The following is a 12,066-nucleotide window of genomic DNA, read 5'->3' on the forward strand; positions in this document are numbered from 1 at the left end:
AAAGATATACAACACAGCTCTGTAGACTGAATGAAATACAGATATGGTGAGTGCGCGGCCTTCAAATTAATTGGATGAAATTCGCTTTAGCTAGGCTTTGGAGTTCGAGTGAACAAATAAAACGCTTACAATGCAAACATCTACTGACAGATGGAATGTTTAAATAACATTTTTGATCAGAATGAACAGCGTTCAATAGCTAGCTCAGTTTGTGCTACTTAAGTACATATAAATATATGAAATACATATAGAGCAAAGCTCTGAAAAGTGAGTGAATAAATACAATTCTTGTGTAGTAGTATGGTTCTACAAACCGACCCAAATACTGTACAGCACGACACTGCATAAAGAGTATGAAAAAGTTGTATCTTTTTGAACTCATAGACTCAGTCAATGCTTAGACTCTCTATGAAAAAGGGCACACGTCACCCGCCTATCCCAGTATTGTCCTTTAGCTCAAATCAGCACATAGAGCACTGTGATTGTCCCTTTTCAATGTATTATTGATCTCAGCTAATTTATTCCAAACTTGTGCTTTAAATGCACTTTTGATTGAATCTTTTTCAAAATGTTCACAGGGCAGGGGAACCTCCTATCAAAACCTTATTATGAGGAAGGCTCCTCCCTTGCTGAAAATCATTTGTCTTTTCGAAGTGCCAGTTGAGGATGTGGGCGGAGCCAATGGAGGGAGTGGGTGGAGCCAGAGAAAAGTAGGTGTGGCCTCCGAAATAGATTTGAGCACCTGCACTTAAAAATGTACAAATTAAGCACTGATTGAACTCAACTTTAGGACCGCAGCTGAAATCCATGAATGGTTGAGGCTGAGGCAGGACCTCCAGCGATGAAAGCCGGTTAATGATCACATCTTGAGGTAGAGCTAAGGTTCTTCAGCATCCCGGTATACAGGTATATCCTGATTGGCCAGCCTGTAATAAAGAAAGAAAAGTTAGAAAAGGGTATTATAATCTTTTATGGACATGTCAGTTGGGCCCAGTTCTTAAAGCATGCAATAAACCATCAGAAACAGCACAGAGTGTGGTGGAACACGAGCCCTGCATTCGCTCCACCTGCAGAAGTAAGACCCTCATCCCTGGGACCTCCCTCCCAAGTGTGATGCGTCCATCTCCTGACCTTGACAGAGGGCATGTTCATCACCAACATCTGCCTTTCCTTGAGGTGAAGCTGCTCTTGCATCTTCGGCACATGTTCTCCATTGTACTGTATGCAAACCCCTTCGGTGGTTTGTGCCACATGCATGGTGTTATGCGGATACACTGGTATGTGTGGATGGCATGGGGTTAGAGTATGGATTCTTGCTCTGTCACTACATTGTCACATGGCCACTCAAACTTATGACGTGTTTTACTTTATACATCACCTGTGCCTTTGCTGTGCATATTCCTTTTTATTTTACATCAATACTTTTTTTTAGCTACCTTGTCTGCTGTTGTTGGAAGGTACCACTTTAGTTTCTCACAGGGAGGAGCATTACAACTTTTTAGCCTCATTTGAGCATTGTCTTTCTCTCGTTCTGAGGGCTCTCGGTTGGGTGTTTGTGCATAGGGCTGCCTGCCCAGCAGTGCCGGGCTGCTGCAGCTGCCTACAGGTGTGGACTAATCGACACATCTGAGGGAATTCATGGGATGGTGTATCTCACAGGTGTTGTAACCCGGTGTGTATCTACAACTGTGGAGAAGTGTGGCTCACTGGTTAGAGCAGGCAGACCCTGATGCAGAGGTCAGACCCGGGACCAGGGTTCAATTCCCGACGCGGCAGGGTCTTGAGCTCAAATGTCCATGGACTCGATAATTCTCGCTTCGGTGCCTGCTCTAATCATGGGTTCTCACTCTGCAACTCTGGGCATTAAGCTTGCTTAATCTCCACAACGGCCCCCCTCCGGCGGGATGCCTGGCTTTCACCTTGGGGATGCCCTGTAGGGGCTATCTCACAGGGAAAAGCCAGGACGGGTTCCCAAGGCAAGTGCTTACAGACCCCTGGGTGATAAGCGCTATATAAATCCAATATACAATACTCAGGGAGTGCTTCCTCACACCAGCAGTGAGCCACTATGCACCTATTTTTATCCAAGTCCCACTAGAAGATTTTGACATTCTTTTTTATTTTAAAACCAGGTGTGCTTTTGGTCTGTGGGACACCTTATTGCTGAAGGGTACTCTGCGTCATCATTCATGTTTAAACAAGCACAGGCAAATGGAAATGCACACAGGTGTATTATCGTACAATAGAGGCTAGAAATATAACTACAGACAGAGGGGAATGGCCCGCACTGGAAGTGAGAGTATAATTAATGCACTAACATCAAATACTGAATCAATCAATGTATATCACAAAAACCTAACGTATTCCAGACAGAAGGTAAGTATTAAGAGTTTGGGGATAAACCCTAGCGGGACATTCCATGTTACAGGTAGTGGGGCTACATGGAGATAGCTAAACGGGTGGACTGATATTTGGATCAACAAAGGTAAACTAGTGAAGGGCAGTGCGGCTGACTTTCTGGACCAGAAGGTCTGGTGGACTATCACGTCAACATCTGCTTACATGTTCATGGAGAGAAAGCAGGAACCTTTTCTATACTGATACAAAGGGCACCGTCAACAATCTGGATTGATGACCAGTACCCCTAAGTTTTCTTCCATCTCACCTGTTATTCGTCAACTTCACTGGTTGTCTGTGAGAAGTCGCACGAAGTTCAAGGGCTTGTGTATCACGTACTAAGCTATGAACGACATAGGACCAGAGTTCTTAAAAAAGGCCTTGTGTGTATATACGTCTAACCGAACATTACGGTCCTCCTCATCCCAGCTTCTCCAAATTCCACGGACAAAAAAAGCTACGTGGGGAGATAGACGTTTTGTAGTTGCAGCGTCCAAATTATGGAACTCACTACCTGATCACATCAAACTCAGCCCTTCCTGTTAATATTTAGAAAACAGGTGAAAACTTGGCTTTTAAATCAGTAACACTGACAAGGATCCTCTCTGCAATTGTAGGTAATAATTTGTCCAGGAATGTCAGGTTTCTTCTTGGCTGGTTGTATTTATTTAATATGGATGGGATAGGTTTAGTTTTTTGCCTGGTGGTAAATATTAAGGGGTCCATTAGGATGACGGGCGGACTTTGCCCGCCCGTCATCCTATCGTAAATCGGGACCGCCCGCCATTAGGGCGGGGGTCCCGGGGGTGCCATTAGGATGTGCCCGCCACAGTGGCGGGCACATCCTGTATTTTCAGCATTGTGGAGGGCGGTGCTCTCTGCACCGCCCGCCACAATGCTGAAAATGCACTTTCACATTTTCATTTGCAAAGCGGCAGGCACTGCGCGGTGTCTGCCGCTTTGCAAATGAAAATGAAGGGGGGTACCATAGGTACCCCCCATGTTTGTGTACCCCCCACCTGTACTTCACTCTGGGGGCCCGCAGGGGGCCCCCAGAGTGAAGACCGCATGCCTTTCCGTGGCGGCAGCGCCGCCGCGGAAAGGGATCTAACAATGCCCATGGTAATATTGCGGGCGGTGTCTAACAGACACCGCCTCCATGTTACTCGTTTTCCGCCCCGGCCACTAGGCGACTGGGGCGGAAAACAGGCGGGCGGTATTTTGCACCGCCACCTTCCCCTCTGCCATCCTAATATGGCGGGGGGATTTGGGCTTGCAATGTCGGGCGGTTTGCCTCCGCCAGGTCGGCGGTGGCCACCGCCAGCCTGGCGGAGGCAAACTGCCCGACATCGTAATGGACCCCCAAGGGTGGGTGTAGTTCGTGAAGTAGCACTACGCAAAGCTACACGAAGTGCACTTCGCACTACGCGAACTTCACGTACCACTACGCGAGCTGCGTAGTAGCATGTTCGCACTGTGCAAGATGCGCTTTCAATGATTGCACAGTGTGGACAAGCATCCGGCACTGTGCAATCATTGAAAACAGCATCTTGCACAGTACGAGCTGTAGTTTTCTACTGCTTGAGTAGATTTTTACTCGAGCAGCAGCTTTCTCAACGCGAACTGGTAGTTTCTCATCGCGAGTGGTCGCGAGCATGTGCAACCACTCGCAATGAGAAACCTGACCTCCCTGCATTGAGAATCTCGCTGGGATGTCATTTTGCTTGCTCGCGGTCGCGAACATGAGGTTGAGGACCGCGAACAAGCAAAAAATGACCGGTGCACTACGCTACGCTGCACTACGCGTGTTCGCACTGTGCTACGTGCAGCTCGCGTAGTGCGAAGTTGCGCAAACTTCGCAAACTACGCGAGTGGAGTGGAGTGCTTCGCCCAGGGTTAGTAAATATATTTGTGGTGGTAAACATGTTTGTGATGAAGGAAGCGTTAGTGATGATGAGTACGGGATGGAGTATGTCTTCAGGGAGGAACTCGATGATCAAGAAGGGCACGATACGGTCCTTATGAGGGTTGACTTTGACTAGAGTGAGGACATTGCCAGTGTCCTATAGTGTGAGGAGGTGATGTGTGCCAGGTGAGATGTTGTGGGTGTAGGTGATTGGATTTGTCATGGGGCGATGCATTGTCTTATGGCATTGATCTTGCAAATACAGTGTTTATTGATGTCTGTGGGTTTAAGAAATACAATATGAGGTGTGGAGTGTAGGAGCGGATGTGACCGCGCTCTACAGCTGTTGAACATGCTTTACTGCTATCATTACAGGCTCTTTAGATGACTTGCCCATAGTAGTCCTTTTCTACAGTATGATGTTTTTTGTGATATTTTCAGCTAGTTTTCTTTTTCACTTCTGATAAGGTCCATATGTAACCAGGATTTACATCACAGTTTTTTTATGTGAAATATGTTACTTTTGTTAGCACTCATCCCTTGTGTGAATCATGGAACTAATGCTAGAAGCTTGATGCTTTTCATAGCTGGTGGTGCATTGATGTCAGCTGACAAGCACCAGTGGTGTTTTGAGCGTTTTGGAGAGAGCTGATCTCCCCAGATGGAGCAGTTGAGAGGAAGGTAAGTGTTGGCTATAATTGTTAAAAGAGAGTGTAGTAGGCTTGGAGAGCCTAGGTGTGTGTGTGTGTGTGTGAGAGTGTGTCTGTGTTTGTGTGTGGGGGTGTATGTAGCTGAAGATTGAAAAGAAAATGTGTTGATCACATTAGTTGACAGGTTAGAATTCCTGGCAGGTGAAGCAGCCAAGAGATTGCAATAAAAGGTCCAAAGGGGTGTTGAGAGAGTTGAATTTCTGGAAGGAAATGAGGTTGAAGAAAGTATTTTTCCAAATCTTGGACATTGGAAGCTTTTAATGACACTCCAAATTTACTAAATTCACTGAACCTGAGGACATGAAATTAGAGTGAATAATTATGTGATAGGGAGTGTAGGTGAGCAAGGAGGCTTTCAGACTGTAGTGTGAGTGAGGTGATGAGGAGTGGCGTGTAGGTGAATGCGTGCTAGTGAAGCCATCGTCTGTCTGGACCGTGCAGTTTAATGTAGAATGTGGTACCCATCTGGAGTGCGCTTTGTAAATACAGGTGACAAGGTGGGAGTTACCCATTTGGCTTTCATAAGGCCGGCACTGAGTTTGTTATTGACTATGAGGTCAGCTATGTCTAGTGCATGACTGACAGCAGCGGGGTAATTGAATGGCAGGAGAGAGTGCGTAGGTGTGGGCATTGAAGAGTGGTGTTAGTGTGCAGCGTAGGACCCTGTGGATCTCTTTTTCTATGTGGCGGTGTTTGTGTGTGCGTAGGTCTGATGACAAGGATGAGATAGTGGGGCGCCGCCTTGTGGTTTAGAGGAATAATGTGATCCCTTGGGTGCACAACCCTTGAACCTTCTCAGCCCTAAGGGGACAAGCAAGGAGTCACCACTGGGATCCCCAATGCCCTGTCCTGAGGATGTCTTGGGTGGCGGCACACATTGGGAAGTTCACTGACCGTGGACTACCCGGTGGCCATGTGACCCTGATGCAACCAATCAGGCGGGCAGATGATGAGGACCTTGTTCCTGCTTCTGCACGTGCTTGTAAGTGGGGAAAGGGAAAACAAGGTGGCTTGTGGGAGCTCCACACATGTAGCAATTCATGCTCAAGGCCTCTCCACTCTCAAATGAGAATATGCAGATTTTGGTGTTTCTTTTCTATTTCTTTGCTGCAAGTACAAGGTTACCAGGTGACTCTGATGTGACATATTGCAGGGCGGGTATTTGTCCCCTGATTTCTGCTGCAGCAGTATCTTTGGGTGGGCGGTGGGGGAATCAGTGGACTCTTTGGTATTGCACATGATTGCTCAAGTCTGTACACTGATGGAGAGTATAATGCGAAATTTCCTAGCTAACGTAACGGAAAGTTTCAATTCTATTAAGGACTAGGAGGCGAGGATTATGCAGTCCTTTCTTCTCTTTATTATAATCAGCACTTCAAAGAAAAACCAATCAAAACATTTTTCTTGAACCACAACTCCCATGAGCACATGGGAAAACAGTGTCCATAGCAACCAGCAACCAATGATGGCTCCGTCCGCCGTATAACTAGCCATGACGTCCTCTTCTATTCCTCGTCTTCTCTGTGAGGCAGACAGTTTCGTAACACACCTCATTCTTTCTGGTCGTGTCCTAAAGTAAATAAGGAAAACGTTATCCAGTCCTTCTGACCAGAAGCGAGGCACATCAATACATAGCATGTAGAAAACTACGAAGCATGACTCATGCATAAACAGTATAGATTGGAAATCAGTTAACTGACATGGTAAAAAACAGTGATCCTCACAATGCATAGTATAACACGTTTGCAATATACTTTAAAAAGTAGTACTTACTGACATACGAAGGTACACGGGGGGGACGAGGCCGCCCCGGCTCGGGTGGGATAATCCTCGCCTCCTAGTCCTTAATAGAATTGAAACTTTCCGTTACGTTAGCTAGGAAATTTCGCATTCTATGTCAGGACGGAGGCGAGGATTATGCAGTTTCAAAGCTTATCCACAACAAGCTCTGCTGCGCCATAGATAGGCTTGAAGTAAAACTTTTTGAAGGTAGACTCCGAGGACCAGTCTGCTGCCGCCATAATGTCCTCTAACCTACCACCTACCTGAATGGCTTTAGAAGCCATGGCACCTCTAACAGAGTGAGCTCCGAACGTGGTCACATCTATGCCCGCCTCGGCCATAAGCCAACGGACCCATCGGGCAATAGACGGGGATGAAACCGCTTTAAAAGGTTTCCTCAGAGCAATGAGGAGTTGACGCTCTCCCGGTGGGCGACAATCCTCGGTCATGTCTTCATACGCCTTGAGGCAACGCACCACGCACAATTTAGGGTGATCTGAGAAGGACGGGTACGATACTGACCTGATGCTAGTCTTTGTACGCCTAGCCACCGTGAACGTTACCCCTTCCGGAGTAAATACGCGTGCCGAGACGTCTAGCGCTCGCACGTCAGAGACTCGTTTACACGAAATCAGACACAGCAACATAGCCAGCTTCGCTGACAGTTCTTTCCTAGACAGGTAGTTATTATCACGCCAAGAGGTAAGGAACCTGAGAATGATATTGACATCCCAGAGATTGGAGTACCTGGGCTCGGGAGGAGCCGAAAGCCTGGCGCCTTTCATAAGTTTGCAAACCCAAGGGTGTTCTCCCGCCGGGCGTCCATCGACGTGAACATGTCCTGCCGAAATGGCGGACCTGAAAGAATTAATGGACCGATACGCCAACCCCGAGTCGGACAGTTCAGCCAGGAAATTCAGAACGAGGGTAATGTCGGCCCCCACCGGATCGGCGTGTCTTCCCAGACACCAACGACGCCACCGCTGCCAAGCCGATCGGTACCTCTTGATCGTACCAGGGGCCCAGGCCTTGCTGATGAGCTCTGCTGCTCCCGCCGAAAGGCGGTCATCCTGCCACCGACCCCGGAAATCCTCCATGCCATGAGGACCAGGGTCCCTTGAAGTACCAGCGGGTGCCCCTCTCCCAGAGGCCCCGAAAGTAGCGACGGAAACGAGGGCAGTTGAATTGGACAGTCCCAAGACAGCTCCAGCAGTGAGGGAAACCATGCCTGAGCCCGCCAAAAGGGGGTCACTAGGACCAGGGAAGCTTGCTGGCGGCGAACTTGAGCCGCTACTCGAGGAATCATGAGAAAAGGAGGGAAGGCGTACGCCTGTTCCGTCGACCAGTCCTGTAAAAAGGCATCGACCGCGACTGCCTCCGGGTCCGGCCTCCAGCTCACGAACCTCTGAAGTTGACGGTTGAGCCTGGAGGCAAACAGGTCCAGCGTGAACGGACCCCACGCTCCCTGCAGGGCCTGAAAGACCGCTGTGTGCAGCCTCCAATCGCTGGAGTCTAGGAAGTTTCTGGAGTGCCAGTCCGCTATCGAGTTCTGCGTGCCTGGGAGATATTCCGCCGAGACAGAAATCTGTTTCTCCAGGCAATAGTGCCAGAAGTCCTTCGCCATGTTCGCTAAGGCCTTGGACCGAGGTCCACCCAGGCGATTGATATACTGAACCGCTGACATGTTGTCCATGCGTAGCAGAATACAGCACGACACTTTGTTCTGCGTCAGAGACTTGATCGCAAAGGAGCCCGCCAAAAGCTCCAGGCAGTTGATGTGGAGACGGAGTTCGTCCTCCGACCAACGGCCCCCCATCGTGATCTCTCCGCAACGGGCTCCCTTCCGGAGGTGTTGTGCCTTCAGGCGTTGAAGAGCCCTGTAGTGTAGTGGGCCCGGAAAGATCGCTTGGATCGAGGAGGAGAGCAGGCCCACAACACGGGCCAGATGTCGAAGGGAGATCCTGTCCTTCCTCAGGGTCTGTGAAAGTTCCTTGCGGATCTTGTTCACCTTCTGCTGCGGGAGACTGAGACTCGCCGCATCGGAATCTATGAGGAAGCCCAGGAAAGAGATTTGTTTCTTCGGGAGGAGATCCGACTTCGGGGCATTCACCACAAAACCCAGGTCCTGGAGCAGGGCAATAGTCATGGTCAAGTGGGACCGCAGACGATCCGACGACTGATCCATGATCAGGATGTCGTCGAGGTATATGATCATCCGAACCCCCCTCTCGCGTAGTGTTTCCACCACCGGCCGAAGGAGCTTCGTAAAGCACCATGGGGCCGACGAGAGGCCGAACGGAAGGGCTTGAAATTCGTAAACGTTCTCGTTCCACATGAACTGAAGGAAGCGCCTGTGAGGGGGAAAGATCGGTACCGTGAGATACGCGTCTTTCAGGTCCAGACGGACCATCCAATCCCCTTGAAGGAGAATGTCTCGGAGAAGATGGATGCCCTCCATCTTGAAGTGGCGGTAGACCAACCACTCGTTGAATTCTCGTAAGTTGATAACTGGGCGAAACCCTTTGTCCTTTTTCTGGACCAGGAAAATATTGCTGAGGAAGCCCGAAGGGTGCAGGCGCGTTCTGCGAATCGCGCCTTTTTTGAGGAGATCTGCAATTTCTGTGTCGACAAGAAGTCTGTCCTCTGAGGAAAAAACCAAGGGACGAGGGCGAACCCTCTGTAGGGGAGTGCCATAAAACTCTATCCTGAACCCCTTGACTGTCTGAAGTACCCACGGGTCCGAGGAGATTTTGCTCCAGTTGTGGAGATGGTCCCGAAGCCTCCCTCCCAGAACGACTGGGGAAAAAAGGGTAACACTCACCGGAGGGGCCTCCTGGTGCGTTTGCACCACCGTGGTAACCTCTGCCGCGCCCTCGGCCGGCGCCTCTGCTAGGGTAGAAGTTCCCCTGGCGTCCGTCATTCCAGCCATTATTACGGCGCTGCTGGGCCTTGTTGTTAGGGCCTTGCTGGGGCTGACGGCCGGAGGAGCGACCCCGTCCTCGTCCGGCCCCAGCAAAAACCCGTCCTGGAAAAATCTTTTTTATGGACGTTTGTGCTCTGTCGAGTGCAGAGAAAGTTGTTACGAACTTGTTGAGTTCCCTAATAAACGGCTCCCCAAAAAGCCTGCCTTGTGCAACAGGGCCTGCCTCTGACGTGGCTAGATCCCCTAGCTTCGGATCTATTTTAATGAGGAGGGATCTCCTCCGTTCTGCCGCCAACGCACAATTTGCGTTCCCCAGGAAGCATAGGGCCCGCTGAGCCCAACCTGCCACGACCTCCGTGGACATCGGAGACCCCGACTCCTTGGCCCTCTCGGCCAACTGGATGATCTGGGTGACGGGGCCCACGGCGTCCAGGAGCTTATCCTGGCAGCTGCGCCAGGAGCGATCGATACCCTTCCTGGGGTCTTTCATAAATTTGGCGAAGAACGCGTACAGCTTCTCGTCAATATCAGGAGTGGCTGCCACTCTGCCCTCCAGTTTAGGCCGAGGGCATTCACCCCGCATGCGGGTCCTAACCTCTTTTTCCAGGGGCTGGCGCACTTTACTGGCTACATACGCCGCCACCTTGGGATCCGGGGTCCATTCCGACGAGCGCGGATGATAGATCCTCGCCGGGTCGAACATGTCCGGGACTTTGTCATCCCCTTCCAGGGACCCAGAGGAATGCGACGCAGGGCGCCAAGGGCGTCCTGAGCCCTCATCCTCATCGTCCGAGGAGGTCTCGTCCTCGGTTACACCTTCTCCCTCCAAGGGGAAACCATCATCTAGGTCTGAATTCGGGGCGACCTCGTCGCCATCATCTCCGGGGAAGAATCCCTCCCGGCAGGGTAAATTTTTAAGCGTCCGCGCACTTTTATGGAAGGATTCCCTCAGGCGGTCGAACTCCTCCAAGTGCCCCGCGTGACGCTTCGCCGACTTTTTCCCTCCCCCCTGCACGCCTTTAGTTCCGCGGTTCGCAGGTACTGCGCCACTGAACACCCCGGGGATACTCTGAGTGAGGGCCTCCACACTCTCCCGCAAAGGAGCCAGCACCGAATCCAGCGCCTGTGACAACGCGCGGCCAACCGCCGGCGGCAGTGGTTGGGAACAGCCAGGTTCTTCCGTCCCCTGAGTGAGGGGAGCCAACTGATCAGCAGTCTGCATTGTGTGAGGGTGAGAGCACTAAACACCTTTACTCAATTACAGAAGGTAGCCCCCTCGCCGGTGCTCAGACAGTACCGCTGTCAACTAAGGGTGCGGTGACTGATAACCGCCACTAGAGGGCGTCACGCACGAGGGCGCGCAGCTACACCGACCCGGTGTCAGGCGAGGGTTGGTGAGTCAGGTGAAAACCTGCCTCAGCGCACCGATCCGAGGGGCAAGCGCCGCAGTCGCAGCCTTAACCCGAACAGCGGCGCCCAACGGAGCTAAGGGGAAGCGAAGGCGCTCTCCACAGAGCCCGCGATGAGGGAAACGGCAGAGACGGCGCAAGCAGCGCCTGACGCACGTCGAACTGCCGAGGGTCTAAAGCAAATCAAGCACACCGCAAAGCAAGCGCTATTGCACAAGCAAAACAATTTAATCTACACAAGACACCAAACGTCAGGAAGATAAAAGGTTTGACTTATCTGACGAGCAGAGAAGAAAGAGGGATAGAAGAGGACGTCATGGCTAGTTATACGGCGGACGGAGCCATCATTGGTTGCTGGTTGCTATGGACACTGTTTTCCCATGTGCTCATGGGAGTTGTGGTTCAAGAAAAATGTTTTGATTGGTTTTTCTTTGAAGTGCTGATTATAATAAAGAGAAGAAAGGACTGCATAATCCTCGCCTCCGTCCTGACATAGAATTAGCATATCGGTGCGCCTGCTGGAGGCGTGTGCACGCTCTTCAGCAGATCTTCTTTGCAAAGACTGTTTGCATATTACATTTCTCCACATAAATAATCCCATATTTTCCATTTGTGAGTCAAAGTTCATTCGCGTCCAAGTACTTAGCACAGACGTGAGACTGCTCTGTGACCCATGATGCTTTCCAGAACTTTGGAAGCCGGGTCACTGTTCTAATTGCATTTTAATTTTGACCCTCTAATCACTTTAGATGTCTGACACACGAGTTAATAATATCTCTGGTTATGGCCGCACAAATACAAGCTGCTAAGAGACAGATGGAACTTAACATTAATTATGGGTGATAAAAAATATTGATATAATGTTTACATTAAAATACTCAATTGCGCCCAATTATATGCATCATTCTAATTACATTACATTTAATATAAACATTAATT

General features: G+C 50.0%; 1 protein-coding gene across 1 annotated transcript; it reads right to left on the reverse strand.

Annotated features, from left to right (window-relative positions):
• Window positions 1-852: 852 nt before the first annotated feature.
• LOC147689593 (uncharacterized) lies at window positions 853-10,940 on the reverse strand. Its single transcript, XM_086939426.1, has 2 exons — window positions 9,617-10,940; window positions 853-926 (listed from the first exon to the last, which is right to left on the reverse strand). Exons 1-2 carry the CDS (start codon window positions 10,938-10,940, stop codon window positions 853-855), a joined length of 1,398 nt encoding a protein of 465 aa, XP_086795552.1.
• Window positions 10,941-12,066: the final 1,126 nt, after the last annotated feature.

Source organism: Lissotriton vulgaris, chromosome 9, assembly GCF_964263255.1.
Source record: "Lissotriton vulgaris chromosome 9, aLisVul1.2, whole genome shotgun sequence".
Lineage (NCBI taxonomy): Eukaryota > Metazoa > Chordata > Amphibia > Caudata > Salamandridae > Lissotriton > Lissotriton vulgaris.